The sequence below is a fragment of the Pteronotus mesoamericanus genome, unplaced genomic scaffold, assembly GCF_021234165.1.
Source record: "Pteronotus mesoamericanus isolate MK-2021 breed Mesoamerican mustached bat unplaced genomic scaffold, CSHL_Meso_final contig_116, whole genome shotgun sequence".
Classification (NCBI taxonomy): Eukaryota; Metazoa; Chordata; class Mammalia; order Chiroptera; family Mormoopidae; genus Pteronotus; species Pteronotus mesoamericanus.
Window position 1 is genome coordinate 9,861,791 of NW_026555027.1, and position 20,513 is coordinate 9,882,303.

A 20,513-nucleotide genomic window follows, 5' to 3' on the forward strand; every position below is an offset into this window, starting at 1 on the left:
GGGAGGTAGGAGTGCGGCAGCTCCTCTGCGGATGTAACCACCCTGCCCTGTCCACTCTCCAGGGCATCTAGCAAATGACTCAGTCCCTGTAATGTGCCTGAGCCCACCTACTTGACTAGTGTTAATGATCGGGTGCCAGGGTGGATGTGCTGTATCCCTGCTGCCCTTGACCTTGCAGCTTGTGCTCACCTCACTGGACGGACTAAAACACCATGTTCATTTTCAACCCTGGTTTTGTCGCAGCAGAGTCCATTGGGAAGTCCTGTCAGATTAGCAGTTCACTCAGCTTCAAAGCAAGTGAATAGGTTGTCAACCACATAGAGGAAAATTAGTCTGACAGTAAGGCACAAGGCACTAAACAACTTCAGATGCCAGACAGAGGTCCAGCTCTGCTGCCTCCAAAACCCACCCTCCGTTTCCATGCGGCACCCAGGAGAGTAAGTGTTGTCACCATGCCAGTTCAGCTTACCCTATGGGAGAGTTCTGGGGGTGTGGGAGGGTGGACCCCTCAGCAGGAACATGCCGGCCCAGCACGGGTGACCTTGCCAGGGATGTGGGGAGGCAGGGGAGGCAGCACGTGAATACTTACTCTTCAGCAGCTAGCCTCTAACGCTGAGTGGCCTCGTTGAGTGGTCATTGCTGAGTTGTGACAGCTGGCCGCAACCTCCAAACGCAGTATTTAATACAAGAGACAGAATACCAAACTATATTTACTGTTTACAGTAGTAAAGGACAACAAAGAATGTACAAATTGTGAACGAACAGCAGAGCCGGCAGACACCACATCCACACCCCAACAGCGAAACAAAGGAAAGGCAAGATTCCAGGCAAGCAAGAGATGGTCGAGGTCGCACTGTCCGGGTGCCAGATGAGGCAGAGCAGGGCCACCAGGCAGCAGGGGTTCCATACAGAAGGGCAGCAGGAGAACTGAAAGTTTCATAGGTACAGGTTCCAAAATGTTTCACAGAAATGAAATCACAGCTACTGTTTGGAAAGTGGCAGAGCACAGTCCATGGGAACATGAAGTTGTCTTTGCCGGGGGCCCATTTATAACCACACTTTGAAGTAGCTCTTTTACACAAAAACATCACTGCAAAGTCAGCAATACTTAATCTTACTTTTTTATATAGAGACCATAATTATTGATCAGAAGCGAATACTGGAAGAACTCTTGAGACCATAGTACTACTACCAAGTGAGAAACATGGGAATTACTTTCCTCTGTATTAACAAAAGAGGACACCTGGAACTAATACAAAATAATATTGAATGTAAACTGTAAATGAAATTTTTTTTAAAAAAAGAAAAGCCCATTTTCGCCGCACCCCGCTTCGCCCATGCACTGCCAGGGCCCTTGGCCCGCCCCTGCCCAAGCAGACACCAGGGGAACAGGGCGTCCAGGGCCATGCCACTGAGGGGCTCGGTCATTTTTCTTATCACCTTTAAAGAACATTCCAGTATTCTCCCTTCAGCTTTCCCATATTCTCACAAAACTTAAACTTGCAATATTTAGTATTTAAAAAACCTACACAAAACGGTAAGGGCAAGTTTGTCTCCCATCCCCAACACGCCCACAAAACATGCCCCACAGAAGCACCCCCATGTTGGTGCCATGTGCTCTCTACATGATAAAATAAGCAGGAGGACTTGTTCAATACCTAGGGTAAGATCCCCATCTAGACTAAAAGAGGACATTCACACCACAAGCTTAAGGGAAATGTCATAGGAGGGGGAAAGACAAAATGAGAGCAAAAACAAACCCCAAAACCTCGCAACTCATTTTCCTAAACAAACATGACACTGTGGCTGGCCCGGTTTCAGGTAAGGATTTGTCCCTGCAGACAGTTTTGAGTTGCACCCGCAGTATGTCAGAGAGAAAAGGAATTTTGGTGGATGTCCTTGGCTCCTGCAGACTCCTTTGTGATTGGCATGGTCACGTGTTCACTATTCAACAGCAAATGCAAGGACGGTGACAAAGTGAGGCTGGTCCCTCTAGAGACCCCATCCCAAGAGGCAGCCAGTCAGCGGTGAGCCTCCTGTCTGCTGCTGGAAAACGTCAATGGTGTCTTCGTCCTCCATCTCCAGCTGGCAGGATCGATGTGACAGGGCACAGTGAGAGAGAGGAAAGCTGTTAGTTTTCTCACCATCACAAGAACAGAAACTGCTGAACTGACTACGCATGTCCACTGCACTGCCTCCCTCGCACTGACGCACACCACCCCGCCGCACCCTTGCTCTGCGGCCCTCCCTCCTGGGTCATAAGCAGGGAGAAGAGGCTCTGTTTAGGATTTCCAATAAGCTGCTTATTCACCAACATTCCCTTACCAAAACTCACAAAAGAATAGTTAAAACTAACAGAAAAGCTAAGTCCCATTCAAAGCTAAGTCCCATTCAAAAATGAACAAGTATCTAAAAGTATTACTTAAATGTTCCCATTAGGAACATCCAGTGAGTGGTGCCAAGTCCTGGGTAGTGCCTGTGGATTCCAAAGTCAGAAAAGAACCCACCCAGTCAGGGACCTGCTGCTGGCTGCACCGTTGCTCCCCATTCCTCCCCTTCAAGACCAGACCAAAGATGGGCAAGTGCTCCCTGCCTGCTCCCCTTTCTGATACCGCAGGCACGGACATCTGCCCTTGTCTTTGTCCATTCTCGGAACAAAAGAAAGCTTCTGCCAAATCATAGAGACTAAATAGGGTTGGAGGCATTAATAGTTCCCAGAAACATTCTCAGAAATAGAGCATCTGGGCTGGTGGGTCCTGTCCTGCTGCTGACGCTACCTGGGCAGGAGCCAAGTGACAGGCAGGCAGAGAGCCTTCCAGCCCCCACCCCGGTGCAAGCCTCTCAGAAACCTTCACAGAGCCAACCACCGTCTCAGTGGCAAAACAGTTCCTCAACTGGGCAGAAATATGAAGCCCTTTCACATGCTTCTCACTCTGATTCTCCCTCTGTGAAGGACAAGACTAATGAAACTCCACCAGAGTAAGTGCCTTGGGATCACAAGGCCATCCAGGTGATAAATAACAAGACCCACAGATTGAACCTCGGCCTCCACCTCCATTCGAAGCTTTTCCAAGGTGGGGCCACGCACTGCAACACAGTGGGCCAATGCTGAGATGGCTGAGGGGGAGTCGGGCCAGGCAGAGGTGCTTAACAAAGACTAACACCTGACTGATAAAAACTCACTCCTTTCCATTCATACCCCTTATGCACAAACGCTTACAGGGCACAAGAAGCAAACCAGTAAGTTAGCTACAAATTAATGTCCAGGACTTTTGGCCAAGATGGAGGCATAGGTAGTACACTTTGTCTCCTCGTACAACCAAAAGGACAACGACAAATTTAAAAACAAAAAATAACCAGAACTGCTAGAAAATCGAACTGTACGGAAGTCCAACAACCAAGGAGCTAAAGAAGAAACATTCATCCAGACCAGTAGGAGGGGAGGACACTGGCAGCTGTGGCAGAGAGGACGCGTGGCAAGGTGCCAGCTGGTGGACCAGGCAGCCCCACATTTGCGTGCGGATAAACCAGAGGAACAGCTGGGGCGCAAGACAGACCACACAATCCAGGGTTCTAGTGTGGGAAAACATATCCTCAAAACCTCTGGCTATAAAAACCTGTGAGGGTTGTGGTGGCGGGAGAAACTCCCAGCCTCACAGGAGAGTCCGTTGGAGAGACCACAGGGTCCTAGAACGTAAACAAACCCACCCACCCAGGGAATCAACACTAGAAGGGCCCAATTTACTTGTGGGTAATGGGGTAAGTGACTAAAAAGCATTCTGAGAGCTGAGCAAGTGGCAATGTTCCCTCTCGTGCCCCTCCCTCACATACCACGCCACAACGCAGCTACCTGGGTAACCCCACCCTGACGAATACCTAAGGCTCCACCCCTTCCAATGTAACAGGTACACTGAGACAAAGAAATATGGCCCAAATGAAAGAACAGATCAATGCTCCAAACATATAACTAAGCCATGAACAGTAGCCTATCAGATACACAGTTCAAAACACTGGTGATCTGGATGTTCACTGAATTGATTGAGTATGGTTGCAAAGTGGAGGAAAAAGCAAAGACTATGCAAAGTGAAATGAAGAAAAATATACAGGGAACCAACAGTGAAGGGCAGGACTCAAATAGTCTCAAACTGAACCTAAAAAAAAAACTCGGACTCAAATCAATGACTGGGAACACAAGAAGAGATAAACATTCAACCAGAACAGAATGAAGAAATAAGAATTCAAAGAAATGAGGAAAGGCTTAGGAACCTCTGGGACAACTTTAAACGATCTAACATCCAAATTATAGGGGTCCAGAGGAGATGAGGAAGAGCAAGAAACTGAAAACTTATATGAAAAAATAATGGAGAATTTTCCCAATCTGGCCAAGGAAACAGATTTCCAGGAGATCCAGGAAGCTCAGAGTGCCAAAGAAGCTGGACCCAAGGAAGCACACATCAAGGCACATCATAATTATATTGCCCAAGATTAAAGCTAAGAAGAGAATCTTCAAAGCGGCAAGAGAAAATGAGACAGTTGCCTACAAAGGAGTTCCCGTAAGACTATCGGCTGATTTCTCTAAGGAAACCTTGCAGGCAAGAAGGGGCTGGCAAGAAGTATTCAAAGTCATGAAAGGCAAGGGCCTACATCCAAGAGTACTCTATCGAGCAAAGCTATCATTTAGAATGGAAGGCAGATAAAGTGCTTCCCAGATAAGGTAAAGTTAAAGGAGTCCATCATTACCAAGCCCTTATTATATGAAATGTCAAAGGGACTTATCTAAGAAAAAGAAGATCAAAAACTATGAACAGTAAAATGACAACAAACTCACAACTATCAACAACTGAACCTAAAAAACAAAAACTAAACAAGGAAACATCTAGAACAGGAACAGAATCATAGAAATGGAGATCAGAGGGGAGGGGGAAGAATGGGAGGAAAGTACAAGGAATAAGCAGCATAAATAGTAGGTACAAAATACGCAGGGGGAGGTTATGAATAGTATAGGAAATGGAGAAGCCAAAGAACTTAAATGTACAACCCATGGACGTGAACTAAGGGGCGGGGTAGGAGGTATGCTGGGGGTGAGTGGGTACAGGGTGGAGGGGAATAAAGGGGAGGAAAAAAATGGGACAACCATAATAGCATAATCAATAAAATATATATTAAAAAACAAATTAATGTCCAGACCACCAGCGGGTGTGAACACGTCTGCGCATCTCTCCTGGGCCTTCTCTGCTGAGCCCCCAGCCCGCCCACCACACCTCCCGGCCTGGAGGAGGATGACCAGCCAAGGGCATCATTCTCATTTGAAACACTCAGTTGCCCAATTAGTAAGTTAAATAATCTAATAAATAAGAACAGTAAGAAAACATAAGGTATCCCATAGAAGCAACAATCAGTAGCTCCCCAACAAGAATATTTCAAACAGCAGTTAATCAAAATGCAGGTCGGAAACAGCCTCAGGACGTGGAACCGCTTTCATACCTGGGCCGGGGTGTCTGCTTCATTAATTGGCTGCCCATCAAACCTGAATCTAATCTGTCTCATTGACAAGCCCTGAAAAGAAAAGGCAAAAATCATTAAATATTTCCAGGTAATGCGTGAACTAAAAAACATCAAATATTTTACACCAAAATACCAGGATTCTGAACATGCAGATTAGTGATCCAGTGGATTACAAACCTACTGATGGGCCTACAATCCATTCCCTGGGGTACCAGCACCTCAAGAAATCACTGTTCTAGCAACTTGGAGCCCCAGGCAGTTGCCCTCACTCGTCCCTCCACTCTAAGAGGCCAAGCGGGATTTCCGCTGCTGACACAACCACTCTCCTCATTTAAATATTCCCGGGAACAGGTCAGGTGACATGTGACAAGACACAGTATAAAATGGGAAGCAGTCCTGATGGCTGTGGCCTTGAGAAAGACAGAAGAGAGGGCCTTTTCCCTCCCAAAAGGAGCGCACACTGACTTTCTACATCCTGAGGGAATGATGACGTGGTCAGGGTGCGAAGACATTGCCTTTTTTTTTTTTCAATTTTATTTTTAGAGAGAAGGGAAGGGAGGAAAGAGAGGGAGAGAAACATCGAGGTGAGAAAAATCAACCAGCTGCCTCTCATACGCACCCCAACCAGCGACCATACCCGCAACCCAGACATGTGCCCTAATCGGGAACCGAACCGGCAACATTTCGCTTTGTGAAACGCCCAGCCGAGCCACACCAGTCAGGGCAAAGACATCGCCTTTTTAAAAGCAGCTCTGATTTTGCTTATACAAGAGAGACAGGATTAAAATGCGCATCTCTGCTGCTCCTGAAACCCTACCAAAAAGGCATAAATAAAAAAAGGCATAAACAACAGGATAAAAAATGGGAGGGGGATGAGACAACAGAAAAAGGGTGTCACCAATGGGCTGGAAGCTGGGAGCTCCAAGGCCCTGGATGCTGGACCCCAGGGTCCGGATGGGTGGAGGAAACAAGATGTAGCCCAGAGAGGCAAGGGGCAGGCACAGACAGTCTGGGAGGTGGAGATGCAGCAGGCAGCTGATTTTGCACAATGCCTGAAAGTTCCTATCGGACCCCCAGGTTAGGGCCACCAACCCCAAGAGGTCAGGTGCTGTGCTTTCTACAGGAAGAGGGAGCCCCCGGGCTTGTGTGGCCCAGTAAGGAGCAGTGGGCACACCCCAGGCCACCTCTGAGCTCGCTCCCTGATTCTACTACACTGCCAGAGCACGACAGGAGTGGGGAGGGGCGGAGGTGGACTTCTGGGAAACTTAGTGACCCTTCTGGAAGCCCCCTCACAAAACCACTGATCCTGGCAGGTCACACCCCTGCCATATGTGTGTGCAGTTTTCCATCAGCTTCAAGCTTGAAAATGAGTAGTTAACCATGGGTTAGAGGGCATTAAAGAAAGACTCAAATATGTGAGAGACCAAATCTAAGATGGAGAAACATGGAGGGCGAAGTAGGGGGTGGGACCCAAGGACACTTCATACAAAAGCATTCACACAGGCATATGCATGTGCATGTACACCTGAACACTCACATGCATGCACACACACACATGTATACAGGCATGCGCATGCACACACACAGAATTCTTAGGGAGTTAGCAAACAAAGTAAGTTGCTACTGGGTAAGGAGTCTCAAAGAACAAGAACTTTTAGAAATTGGAAATCATAGCAAAGTTGTCCACATAAAGTTGAGAAAAACTCCCAGAAAGGAAACCAACAGCAATAACAAAACCCAGTGCAAACACAGAAGTTGTCCCAGTTAAACATTCTAGAATAGTACATGCACAGTGGACAAGAATTCCAAAAAGAGGAGCAAAAACCAGAGAGGGCACACACTATAAAAGAACTAATAGAAGGTGCATTTCCTAAACTAAAAATACATTTCTAGACTGAAAGAGCCTGAGAAGTGAGTGATCAAATTACCTGCCTCAAAGCATGTGACAGCAAAACTCTTGAACATGGCAATGAGGTCCCAAAAATGCTCAGGGTAAAAACCAAGATATGCACAAAGGAGAAAGAATCAGAATGTCACTGAACTTTTCATACCAACATTGGAAGCCAGAAGAAAATGATAAAGTACCTCGAAAAAAAGGAAAATGCATTTCAACCTAGAAATTTGCATGCGGTCAAATATTCAAGCATGCAGGTTTATAAAGAGCAAGTCATTTTCAGACTGCAGTGCCTAGATGCAGCATCTTACGTACACTTTCTGAACAACAGACTGGAAGACATGCCCCATCAAAAAGGGCAGCAGAAGCCCTGGCTGGTGTGGCTCAGTGGCCCGAGTGCCAGCCTGCAAACCAAAGGGTTGCCAGTTCGATTCCTAGTCAGGGCACATGCCTAGGTTGCAGGCCAGGTCCCCAGGAGGGGGCGCGTGATGTTTTTTCAAACACACATTGATGTTTCCTTCTCTCTGTCTCTTTCTCCTCTCTAAAAATAAATAAATAGTATATTTTAAAAAAGAGAGAAACAAGGGCAGAAAATTAATCCAGAAGATGCAAAGGAAGGAATGAAAGATGTTTCTAGAATGACTCTGAGATGAGACAGAGCCATGCAGCTGGCCTCAAAAACCACCTGCCCACAGGTGGCAGGGGCAGGGTAGGATGGGAAGAGCAAGGACACGAAGAGGTGGTGGTGACCACCGATGCCTGCCTGCGTTGGGGACTGGGCAGCACAGGGGAGAATGTGGGGGTTGCATTAATAATGGGCACACGGCTACCACCAGACTTGGAAAAACAACTTGGATGAGAGACAGGCACGTAAGCAGAGCCCCAGGGTCCCGGAGCAATGGCCTGCAAGGACGACGGAAGGGGTGTACGGTGGCAGTGTCAGAGCCAGGTCCCCGCCTGCCCCAGGTGAAGATGGTCTCTAAAATCAGAACACAGGAAGAAGCAGAAGTAGAAGCATATTTACAAAAAAAGTAGAAGGAGTGACAAGGATGCCTCTGAGGAGCAGGGTTTGAGAAGAGGGAGGGCACCGAGGGAGGCGTAGCTTTTCTATGGTGTCTTTTACAGCAAAAATCCCAAGGCAAGAATGACCAAAGCCAGGGATGGAAATAGACTAAGCACTTGTATTTCCAAAGAATCCCGAGGAAGGACCCCTCCCATTAAAAGAGACAGGATCCCTGGGGGAGAGGCCAGGGCACCCACCACACCCACAGCAGTACACAGACAAAGCCACCCAGTGAGAAGACTCGAGTGGACGAGACAGGCCCCAGGACCCAAGGTGAGTCCCATGGAGCATGATGAGAGCAAAACAGATGCAGTGATGAGGCAAAAATGCATTTGGGCTATAAGTTCATGACACTAACAAAAATAATCACAACTAAAAATGCTCAATTTGGCTCTGGCTGGGTAGCTCAGTTGGTTAGAGCATTGTCCCAATATGCCAAGGTTGCAGGTTCAATCCCCAGTCAGGGCACATACAAGAATCAACTGATAAATGCATAAATAAATGGAAAAATGGAACAACAGATCAATGTTTCCTTCTCTCTCTCTCTCTCTCTCTCTCTCTCTCCAACCTTCCATCTCCCCTTTCCTCCCTCTCTCTCAAATCAATAAATAGAAAAAAATGTTTTAAATGTCCAATTTAACGAGTCAGTGTGGGAGGACGTGAGTGAGTCAGCTTGTTATTTTGAAAACTGGTAAACAAAGGGAAAGAATCACGCATTTTGTGGATTCTAAGTTGTGATGAGGAAGGGGATGAAAGGGAAACATGGGACATCTGTAATAGTATAAAAAATTTACAAAATAAAATAAAAATAAACTGTGGTGGGGCTGTTTCTCCAAAGCATGTTCTAGCTACTGAGTCAAGGGGCAATGGAACCGCACACAAATTCCCCATTCTGCAGCCTCCAAGGAAGGAAGCCGTACACACACTGATTCCCACAGCAGATACACCATCACATTCCGCCCCCAAGGGGAAGGGGCAGCATTTTGCCCTGCCTGCTGATGGGCACGACCTGGAGATTAAGTGGGCTGAAGAGAGATGACAAGTGTGAAACGTGCACCCTTGTGTGCACAGACACACACAGAGTGCACACATGCACACACAAATATGCACACATACATGCAAACACATCACACATGTATGAACACACACACACATGGGTACACACACTTCCAGGACAGTGGAGCCCTGAACAACCTGGACACACGGTGACAGCAGAGTCGCACCCAGCCCACAGGCGCACCTGCCGCTCACAGTAGGCCTTCATCAGCTTGCTCAGTGGGGTGTGTCTCTTGATCTTGAACTGGACCACAGAGCCATCCTGCCCGGCCACTTTCAGGTTGATGTGGTCGTTCTCTGTCTTCACTCCCTCCTGCAAAAGATATGACACTGGGTCTCAACACCACATCCCAAAATAACCATTTTAAATGGCAAGTCTATAGCTAATTGCTGGAGTTTTGTAAAGGGCAAGACTTTAGGTAATTGCTGGAAATTTTTTAAGCCATTAAAAGCAACCTAATTCTTAAAATTCTCCAGCTATCCAGAGTCGCTCATGTGATGGTTTTATTTTTAAACAGAATTTATTTTTAACTTCTACTTGTTAAGCATCCATATGTAAGGAAATGCAATGTAAATCTACAAGGTTCACAGATTAGGAATTCAAGGGAAAAAAATCTGTTCAATTTAGAAAAAACTGAGACAAGGTCCACATCTGCCTCAGATTATTCTATGAAGCCGAAGCGAAACCATGGTAGGCTTGTCCTTCTGGGGTGGCAGTTTGTGTGGCAGCTTCTGCCTTCTAGTTGCTGTAGGGGAACCCATGTAGGGGAACCAGCCCTCCCTTGTGTAGTAGGTCAGCCCCATTGGACTGGGGGGACACTCAAGAGCACTTGATCTTTCCAGAAGTCCTGATTTATAGCACTTGAGCAATCACACGTACAATGGATGCCACAAGTCTGTCCTGGAGCAGCTGCTCAGTCTGAGAGGCATTTCCTAAGAACCAGAGTGACACACCGTCAGACGTGCCAGTGAGGGTTCTGCAGGCACAGTGCCACCTCATTTATCTGTCACCGTTTTGGGAATAAAGGAGTTATCTTTGAACAAAATGATGAAACTGACCCGGGTCAATCTGAAAATAAAGATTTGGTGGAGCTCCAAGTGACTCTGTACTTTCTCCGGCTGACACCCATGTTCTCTTCCCCCATGTGTCCCTTGTCGGCGCACCCTCAGAACTGACCTCCACAACAGGGCTCAGGACCAGGGCTACTGGCTGGCTTTGTGGAGGAGTCATATCCACTCTCCTTCCCTCCCTGCGGGGAGGGCTGTGGCCTTTGCTCGCCTCTGTCCTAACAGAGAGGGGACTGGCGGGCAAGCGGCAGCATCCTGCACTCTGGCTTAAGACTGAGTGGCAGTACAGCTCTGTCTGGGGAACTCAGAGTGGCCCTAGGGGGCAAGACCGCAAGCAACGAGCCTAAAGGAGGTTGTCCTGGGGTGCTACCCACCCCACTGCAGCCTTGGGTGGCAGCTTGGCCAGGCACTACACACACGCCTCCCTCCCTACAACGTGGACTCCAGTGTGGGCAAACCCCGTGACGCAAGTGAGGGGTGCTCAGGGACCTGAGGCCAGGATGGGCTGGGGGATCCCCTCTAGGAGCACCCCTCATTCCCAGACATTAAAAATGCATCTGCTTTATTTTAAATAAAGGTTTTGTTTTAGATTAATTTCACATTTACAGAAAAACTGCACAGCAGACATAGGCAGCTCCTGTACATCTCTCGCCCATCTCCCAAGTATTAGCATCTCATTCCCACGGTACCTGTCACACCTAAGAAACCAACGCCGGCACGTCACTAGCAATGGGACTCCATGCTTTGGTGCTGTTTTACCAGTTTTTCCATTAATGTCCATTTTCTGTCCCAGGACCCAATTCAGGGTACCACACTGCACTTAGACATTTTTTTTTCAACTCTTTATTGTTAAAAAAACACACATAACATAAAATTTACCATTTTAACCATTTTTAGTGGCATTAAATATATTCATAATGTTGTGGGAGTATCACTGCCATCTATCTCCAGAACTCTTTTCATCTTGTAAAACTGAAGCTCTGTCCCCATTAAATACTAGCTCCCCTCCCCCAGCCCCTGGCATCTAACCTTCTACTTTCTGTCTCTGAATTTGATGACCCTAGGTCCATCATATAAGTGGAATCATACAGTACTTGCCTTTTTGTGACTAGCTTATTTAACTTAGCATAATATCTTCAAGGTTTATCAGTATCATAGTCTATGTCAGAATTTCTCCTTTTTTAAGGCTGAATAATATTCCACTGTATGGATGGACCACATTTTGTATGTCTACTCGTCCATCGATGGGCACTTGGGTTGCTTCCACATTTTAGCTATTGTGAATAATGCTGCAGTGAACATGAGTGTACAAATACCTCTTGAGACCCTGCTTTCAATTATTTTGACTATATACACAGAAGGGGGACTGCTGGGTCATATGGTAGTTCTATATTAATTTTTTGAGGAAGCTCCACATTGTTTTCCCAGCCGATGCACAATTTCACATTACAACCAATAGTGCACAAGTGTTCCAACTGCTCCGTGTTCTCACCAATACTTGTTGTTTTCTGGTTTGTTTGTTTTTATCGTAACCATCCCATTGGGTGTGAGGTCTTGAGTGCATTTCCCCAATGACTGATGATGTTAAGCATCTTTTCATGTTCTTATAGACCATTTGTGATTTTTTAAAATTTTTATTTACTGATTTTGGAGAAAACAAAGAGGAGAGAAAGAGACAGAAGCATCACTTTTTTGTTCCACTTATTTGTTTATTCACTGGCTGATCCTTGTATGTGCCCTGACCAGGGACTGAACCCACAACCTTGGCACATCAGGACAACGCTCTAACCAACTGAGCAACCAGGCCAGGGCTCTAACTGACCATTTGTATATCTTCTTTTGAGAAATGTCTACTCAAGTCCTTCACACATTTTTGAATGAGGCTGTTTTTCAGCTGTTGAGTTTTAGAAGTCCTCTCTATATTATAAATATTAATCATTTATTTATTTATTTATTTATTTGTGTGTGTGTGTGTATATATATATCATTTGCACATATCTTCTCCCCTTCTGTAGGTTGCCCTATTACTTTTGATAGTATCTTTTGAAGCACAAATTATTTTTAATTTTCATGAAGTCCAGTTTGTCTGTTTTTACTCTTGCTGCCTGTGCTTATGGAATCATATCCAAGAGATCATTGCTACATTCAATGCTGTGAAGCATTTGTCCTATTTTCTCCTAAGAGTTTTATTGTTTTAGGTCTTACATTTAGGTCCTTAATCCATTTTGAGTTAATTTTTACATGTGGCGTTAAGAAGGACCCAACTTCTTTTGCATGTGGAACAGAGGAAACTTTTGGTTTTATAATGAAAAATTATGGATGTGTTCAAACAAACAGATGCAGGAACCAAAACACAAAACAAACAGGAACACAGGGCAGCAGCTACAGACCAGGCAGAGAAAGGCAGCAGGACTTGGGCAGAGGGCCTCACCAGGGATGGTGAGGGAATAGCTCCCTTTAGGGGACTGGTGCAGCCAGGAAAGGCCCCAGGGACCTCTCTCCTCCAAAGGCGGGACACCAAGGATAATGGCTTGTACCAGACCCCTGGTGAATTCCTAATAAGCAAGGAGTAAAAGACCAGGGCGCAGCTCAGTGGATTGAGTGCCTGCCTGCAAAAGGGGGGATGGGGCGTGCAGGCCGTGTCCTCTGGTTCAATTCCTGTTCGGGGCACATGCCAGGGTTGCAGGCCAGGTTCTCCCCTCTTCCACCATCACGGGTGTTCTAGAGGAGACCAATCGATGTTTCTCTCACACATCAATGTTTCTCTCCCTCTCTGTCCCTTCCACTCTCTCTAAAAATAAATAAATACAATCTTTAAAAAACAAAGAAAAAAAAACACCCTATAAAACGACCACAATGCGGTGCGGTCACTTCCTCAGCTCAGCTATGCAGGGGCGCGCGAATCTGCTTTCACAGCTGACCCATAAGGTTTTCTTTCCGCCAGTATGATGGCTAGGAGGGGGCCTCCTCCCCCCACCCCCACGGCGGCAAGGAAGGCCCAGAGCAGAGAGGGCTCCTCAGCAGGCACCAAAAGCACTGCAAACCATTCGTTTTGTACACAGTTCAAACATGTTTATTCAACTGAAAGGGCCATGGAAGTTGACCACGTGGGAGAGTTTTAAGTTTAAACCCAGTGAAGGAATGAGCATTGTATATATTTCACTGTTAACTTCAGTTAAGAGGAAGCCACCCATAAAACAAAGAAAGGCATTTTCATTTGGCCAAATGACCAGGCTGGCGGGAGTGGTATAAAAGGCGAAGGCAACTCCAGCTGAATGTGGAGAGAGGAAGTTAACCTGGAGTGTTATCTTCACTTAAAGCAGGGCAGAGAGGGGGCTGGCTTCCACGCCCACTACGTGGAGGGCTGCAACCTGCAGTACCAGGCTGGCATCAGAGGAGGCTGTGTGCAAAGCTTTCAACTCTACAGCAGATCCGCCTCTTGGTCCAAAAAACAAACTCTGACAGTGCAGACTGAAAACTCTGGAAACCTGTTTTCACCGAGAGTAGTTAGTTAACACAACCACTGTGGACCTTCCCAAAAACTGACAGCCAACACTCTAGAGAAGGGATTTTCAACCAGCGTGTTACAAGGATTTTTAAAACATGAAATACCTGACTAGTCAGGGGCACTACATCTTGTCTCTCAGATTGTCAAATAAAAAAATGACAACAGCTAACACAACAGTAGCCGTCAGGTGTGAAAGAATCAAAATTATACCTATTTTTTGTCAGATAGGCAAAAAATATATTTTTGGGTATACCACAGAATTTTAGTAGTTAATGTGTGCCATGAGATGAAAAAGGTTGAAAATCGCTGTCCCTGGCGAGATAGTTCAGTTTGTTAGAACATCCTCCCCACATCCAAAGTTGCAGGTTCTACCCCCAGTCAGGGCACATACAAGAATCAACCAATAAATGCACAAATAAGTGGAAAAACAAATGGACGTCTCTCCCCCGCCCCTTCCTCTGTCTGTCTTCCTCTAAAATCAATAAATTTTAAAAAAGAAAGAAAAGGAAATCGCTGCCCTGGAGGAGCACACACCAGAGGGCGCCATGGGGAGCGCGGGGACAGCGATGGGGAGCGTAGGGACAGCGATGGAGAGAACGGGTGCGCACTGGGGGACAGCACTAGGAAAGTGGGCGCACACTGGAGGACAGCGATAAGGAGGGTGGACGCACACCAGCAGGATCTAGCGGCGAAATGGTGAGCCCACACCGGAGGGTGCGGCAGGAGAGGCTGTACGGTAAAAGTCGGCAGCGCTCCCAGACAGGATAGGTTAACACACAGCTCCTGATGGATCGCGGAGTAAAGGGGCTAGTGGGGAAGGGCCACTGCTACAGAGAAGGTCGCAGAGAGGGGCAGTCCCGGAGAAGGATCCTGGCGGAGGGCAGGAGAGAACGTTTCTCCATGAAAGGGGGTAGCAGGGTCCGAGGAGGAAGGGTGGGTTTCCTAACGGGAGCGGGTGGGGAGGACGTTGGTGGAAGAGATCCAGGCGGGAGAGGCGCGAGAGGCGCGAGACTCTTCGGAAGGGGGAGTTGGGATGTGACAGGGGGACCTGGAGATGGTATATCCCGGTGGGTAAGGGGCGGCAGTGGCTCGAGATCAGAGCTGGGAGGGTTCGAACGAGACGTGGCCCCGCGGTACCTCCGAGCTCCGAGCAGGCCCCGCCCCCGCCCTAGGGGCGGAACCTGATCTGAGTGGGCGCCAGGCCGGCGCAGTCTGGAAGCTGCTACCACCATCAGGCCGACATTGTGGAGCTAGGTGCGAGCAAGTGGGGCGGAGCCTGGGCAGGGGGTGTGCGGAGCCGCCTGGGACGTAGGGGCGGAGCCTGAGTGGAGGGCAGCCAGGGCCGTGGAGGCGGAGCCTGGGCGGAGGGCGGGGCGGAGCCTGGGTCGAGGGTGGGGCGGAGCCTGGGTCGAGGGCGGGGCAGGCAGGCTGGGGGAGGGGAGCCGAGCGGCGCGACTGCGGGGGGAGGGGCGGGAGGCCCAGGCGCGGGGAGACCAAGCCTACGCTGCTGTCCCCTGGCCGGGGAGGCAGTGATGAGCCACGGAGGGTGCCCAATGTGCGGCGGGGGCGGACAAGAGCGGCGCGAGAGGGGGTCGAACGAGTGATCGGCCCGCGCCCACCAGCACTTACCTTGGGCTTCTCCTCGGACATGGTTGCGAGCGGTGGCGGGGTGGCGTAGCGGCGGCGAGGAATTAAACAGCGCGGGAGCGGGCAAGTCACGCTCTCGGCCCGCCGCTCTCCCGCCGCAACTGCTCGCGGGGCCGCGCTTTGCCCCCCAAATCCCCGCGCACCGGTTGGCCGGCGCGAGGTCACGTGGGGGCGCGCGTGCACGACGCGCGCCCCCGGAGAGTCGAGCGCGCGCCCGGTTGGGCTGAGGTTCCCGGCGATTAGGAATGCGTCACGGGGCGGGGCCCCGCGCCATCCCAGCGCCCCAACACCCGGGGGCGCTCAGGGCACCGAGGGATGGGGGTGGGGCGCGCTGGGATTTTAGGGGCGCTCAGGGCACCCAAGGCGAGATCGCCCCGGGCTCGGAGGTGGGGGGGCGGGGCGTTGGAAGGGGAGTGGCGCACAAAGAGCTAGGCCGAGAGGCTGGGTCAGGTGCGGCTTCTGGGACGAGGACTGGTGCATTATCTTGGGGTCTGCCTGCCTCAGTGCCCTGATCCACAGACCTAGCCTCTCGCCTGCTTGAATTCAGCCATCCAAGTCCAGGCGCGCCCACTTATTTCCTGCGTGGAGAGTGCATTTCTCTAAGGAAAAAGGAAAGTAAGGCCGGTCTGGTGAACCACCTCCAGTTGTCACAGAGGACCTGGGTATGCCACAGTGCCTACTGGAAAAGGCGCCTTCACCCAGGTGCGAAATGTCAGTTCATGAGGAACTCCTGGGTGAACCAAGAAGGCAGCCAAAGCTGCTACTCGCCTCAGCTCCATCCACCAAGGACACAGGGTATTTGTTCACTTTGAAGCCCACAAAAGCTCAGGTCAGACCAGAGCTGCAACTGGACAGAGGCATAAACGAGGATAAGGGATATCGCATGTCTTTTCTCTGTCCGCCTCTCTCTCTGCGCTTAGCCAGGCTTTCCTCTGATGCTTCCTCTTCTCCTATTGTCTGGTCCCCATTTGAGGCTTCTGAACCTGGCAAGTGGATGTTGAGCACCTGGGGGAGATGAGGAGATGGGAGCAGGAGACCTTCTTATGACCATTTTGCTGACATTTCTGGAGTGCATCCCCTGCGTCAGATACTAGTACTCAACCTAATTCTCACAGCAACCCATTTCACAAGTGAGGAAATTGAGGGGCTCGGAGATTAAAATCCACACCCTGTGGTCTCCGAGTTTGTAAGCAGTATGACTGGGATTTGAAAGCAGGCAGTTGGTCAGTGAGATTGACCAATGTGCCCTACTGCCTCTCCAGGCAATTCCAGGGTTAGACCCCATCAAGATGGGCTACACTGAAAATGTGCTGGGGAATGGGGGCCACAGTTGGTATGTCTTTTCAGTACTTTGAGGTGCACATTCTTAGAAAGCCCTGGCTCTACCTGTGTTCCCTGTCTGTAATCCTAATGCCCTCGGATGAAATGGACCAGTGATGGCCAACATTTATCTGCCACTCAAAATGTGCCAAGCAGAGTACCACACTCATATCGTCCAACTCAGTCTCATAAAACTGAAGCAGGGACTCTTCATGATCCCTCTTTTGCCAATTGGGAAGCTAAGGTTTAGGGGGAAGGTGGACTGCATAGGACCAGACAGCTAAGAAAGGCAGGGTCTGGATTTGAACCTAACTGACGAAACCATTTCCATCCTAAGACCCAGACAAGTGGGTTCCACTTATTTCTGGTTAACGTTGTAAGCCATGGAACCAAGTTTTTATGGACTCTAATTTCATAAAACATCTTTGACTCTTAAAAATTCACTTTCCACTTAGGAGAGGGGAAGGGGGATCCCCAAAATCGGGCTGTCATTTCACAGGTTGATGAAGTCTCTCCATGAAAGGACTAGTCAGAGGCAACCTCCCATCTCAGCCAGGTCCAAGGGTTTGGTCCTTTCTATCCTGGAAGTTTGACAGTGACCCTCCTCTGCCAGAAGATCCCTAGGTAGAATGGCCAGCTCAAGCTGTGCTTCCAAAAGAAGGAAGCCTTCAGGAACCACCCCTTCCAAGACAGAGATGGACAATGGGAATCAAACCCAGATAGTTGGCTGTGGTGTGACTTTGGGTAGGTGTTCAGATCCACCAACAACTCTAAGACAGCCTCAATGATAAAATATAACATGTGTCACATGCACGTTAAACTATGATTGGTTATGAATGGAAGACACATCCTGGTTTCAGACTTAAAGTGTGAAAAACGTATAACTTAGAATTGATGAAGCACAGTGTCTAAATGTGTTAAAATAGGAAATTAATTAAACTATGGTCCACTCATATAATGAAAGGTTATGTCACTATTAAATGCATAGGGAAAAAAATGGCCCTGCTCATGTGGCTCAGCTGGTTGGAGCAATGTCCCATACACCAAAAGTTTGTGACTTGATTCCAGGTCAAGGAATATACCTAGGTTACAGCTTCAATCCCCAGTTGGGTGCATATGGGAAGCCACTTGATATTTCTCTCTCACATTGATGTTTCTCTCTCTCTGTCTCTAAGATCAATAAACATATTCTAGAGTGAAGATTTTTTTAAAAAAGAGTAGCCGATAACAAGAAAATATGTTTATATGATGTTAATAAGTTTTTTTAAAGCAAATTATAAAAACTATTGTGGTTTTGAACAACCAGAAAATCTATATGAAATATTTTGAAAATCTATTTGAAGACATTAGATAACTACCAAAACAGAGAAAACTTTCTCTGAGGGCCAAAGATCCCAGAAAGCGGGGAAGTGATTTTTCCCTTTTGAGACATTTGGTGATTAGTATGATGTGCTAGTAAGCTCGGGCTGCCATGAGAAAATACCACAGACTGAGCGGCTTAAACAACAGACACTTTTTCTCACAATGCTGGAGGCTGGAAGTCTGAGATCAAAGTACTGGCGGGGTTGATTTCAGATGAGGCCTCTCTCTTTGACTTATAGATGGCCACCATATCCTGTGTCCTTCCCTCTGTGTGCATGGAGAGAGGGAGAGAGAGAGTAGGAAAGAAAGGAAGGAGAGAAAGGGAGAGGGGGAAGGGAGAGACACATATAGTGCAGTCCATATATATATGCAATGAACAAGAAGTGAAGACATTGAGCACAGCTTTTGAGTATCACAGAATGGGGGAGACAATAACTGGGCGTGGCCAACGGCAAGATAAACTGGTAGGGTGGTGGCTCTAATAAATAACCTGGTCCTTGAGCTAAAGCACCGAGGCCTACAGCGAAGGAGTAGGGCTGAGGTGTAAATAGATCTGTCCTCACAAAGACTGAAAGCCCGGCATCCAGGCAGCTCACTCCCAAATGGGCTAAGCTGATTTGCTCTCCTTCCTATTACCAGCCTGAAGCAAAAGGGAATCTCTGGAGGAAAATAGCATCATCCAGGGTCTCAAATTAACAAAAATATTGTCATAAACAATATCCAGAATTGAATAAAAGTCTACAAAGAAAACCAAGGACAAATGACCCAAAACCAAGGGAAATATGAAGGTTACGGTTAACAAACAGATAAAGGCCAAGATAAAATTAAGTTATATAGTGTAATCTAATCAGCATGATGCCTGTTTCTATGCTGCTACTCACCAGACTGCCAGCGAACCAAACGATCCAACCCTTCCAATTTGGACTCACTCCTACCACATGTTTTGCCTTGGTTGGTTGATTTTTACTGGAATAACGCAAAACAGGGAAGAGGACTAGAATAACAACAAGGTAATGGAAGCCAGCCTGAACCAAGACAGTGCTGAGTCTGGCCTGCAGGAGGCCCCTAACCTGCATGCGAAATGACACACACACTGGCACCATGAGAGATCTCACTTGGACCATAAGGGAAGAAAAGGGATGGAGCCCCAGTTTGGCCCATTCCTGGAAAACTAATGCATATGCCTCCCCCTCATTACGTTACCCCCATGGTCTCCCCCAGACTTCTCTAGAATGAGAAATGGATCTGTGAGTTTAACTCCTGCTTCTCCATTCTCTGGCCATTGAATTAAAGCTTGTGCTGCTGGGAAAAAAGAAAACAAAAAAGGAAAAGAAAAGAAAAATAATATAAGAGGGAATGAAGCATGGGAATACAATAAAAAGTGGACATTTGTAGGTAAGTCTAAATTAAAACATCCTTCTCCCCATTCACCCATTCCTTCACCCAACCCATCCATCCATCCAACTACCCACCCATCCATTCACCCATCCACCCATTCATCCAACCATTTATCCACCTATCCATCTACTCATCTATTAATCCATTTCACAAGTGCTTGCTGAGCTCATAGCAAGTGCTGGTGCTGTCCTGGGCTTCAGCCCTTTTGTAAGAGGTCCTGCTGCTCAGGATCCTCCCTTCCTGTCTGCCCACCCTGTGGGCTTTAAGTCCCAGCATCAGATGGGGAGAGAGCCTTACAGTAAGGGACTGCATGGGACTTACAACCCCATGGCTGTGGATGTCAATTCCCTGTAATAGACCCAAGGAAGATGGATGGATGGATTGGTGCATGAATGGATAGATGGATGGGAGGTGGTGGTGGTGGGTGGGTGGGTGGATGGCTGGAAAGATAGCCAATTGGTTCCAGTTCTGTGGTTAAACCCTGCTACATTCGGTGGACAGAACAGGATAGTAGATCTGAGTTACAGAACAGATCATAGCATAGCATAGGTGACTAGGAAAAGTTCACACACCCAAAATTGAGGGAGGAGTGGAGTCAGGAGCTGCCTGGAAGCCTGGGAAGGTGCTCCAGGTGAGGGCCATGGCTTGTTCCAGGCACGAAGGAGCTGGTGTGCTGAAGGAGAGAGGGAGAT

At 48.0% G+C, this 20,513-nt stretch overlaps 1 protein-coding gene across 1 annotated transcript; it reads right to left on the reverse strand.

The window, feature by feature from the left end:
• Positions 1-687: 687 nt before the first annotated feature.
• SUMO3 (small ubiquitin like modifier 3) lies at positions 688-15,872 on the reverse strand. Its single transcript, XM_054579081.1, has 4 exons — positions 15,724-15,872; positions 9,703-9,831; positions 5,485-5,556; positions 688-2,085 (listed from the first exon to the last, which is right to left on the reverse strand). Exons 1-4 carry the CDS (start codon positions 15,742-15,744, stop codon positions 1,993-1,995), a joined length of 315 nt encoding a protein of 104 aa, XP_054435056.1. The 5' UTR covers positions 15,745-15,872; the 3' UTR covers positions 688-1,992.
• Between the last annotated feature and the right edge of the window lie 4,641 nt (positions 15,873-20,513).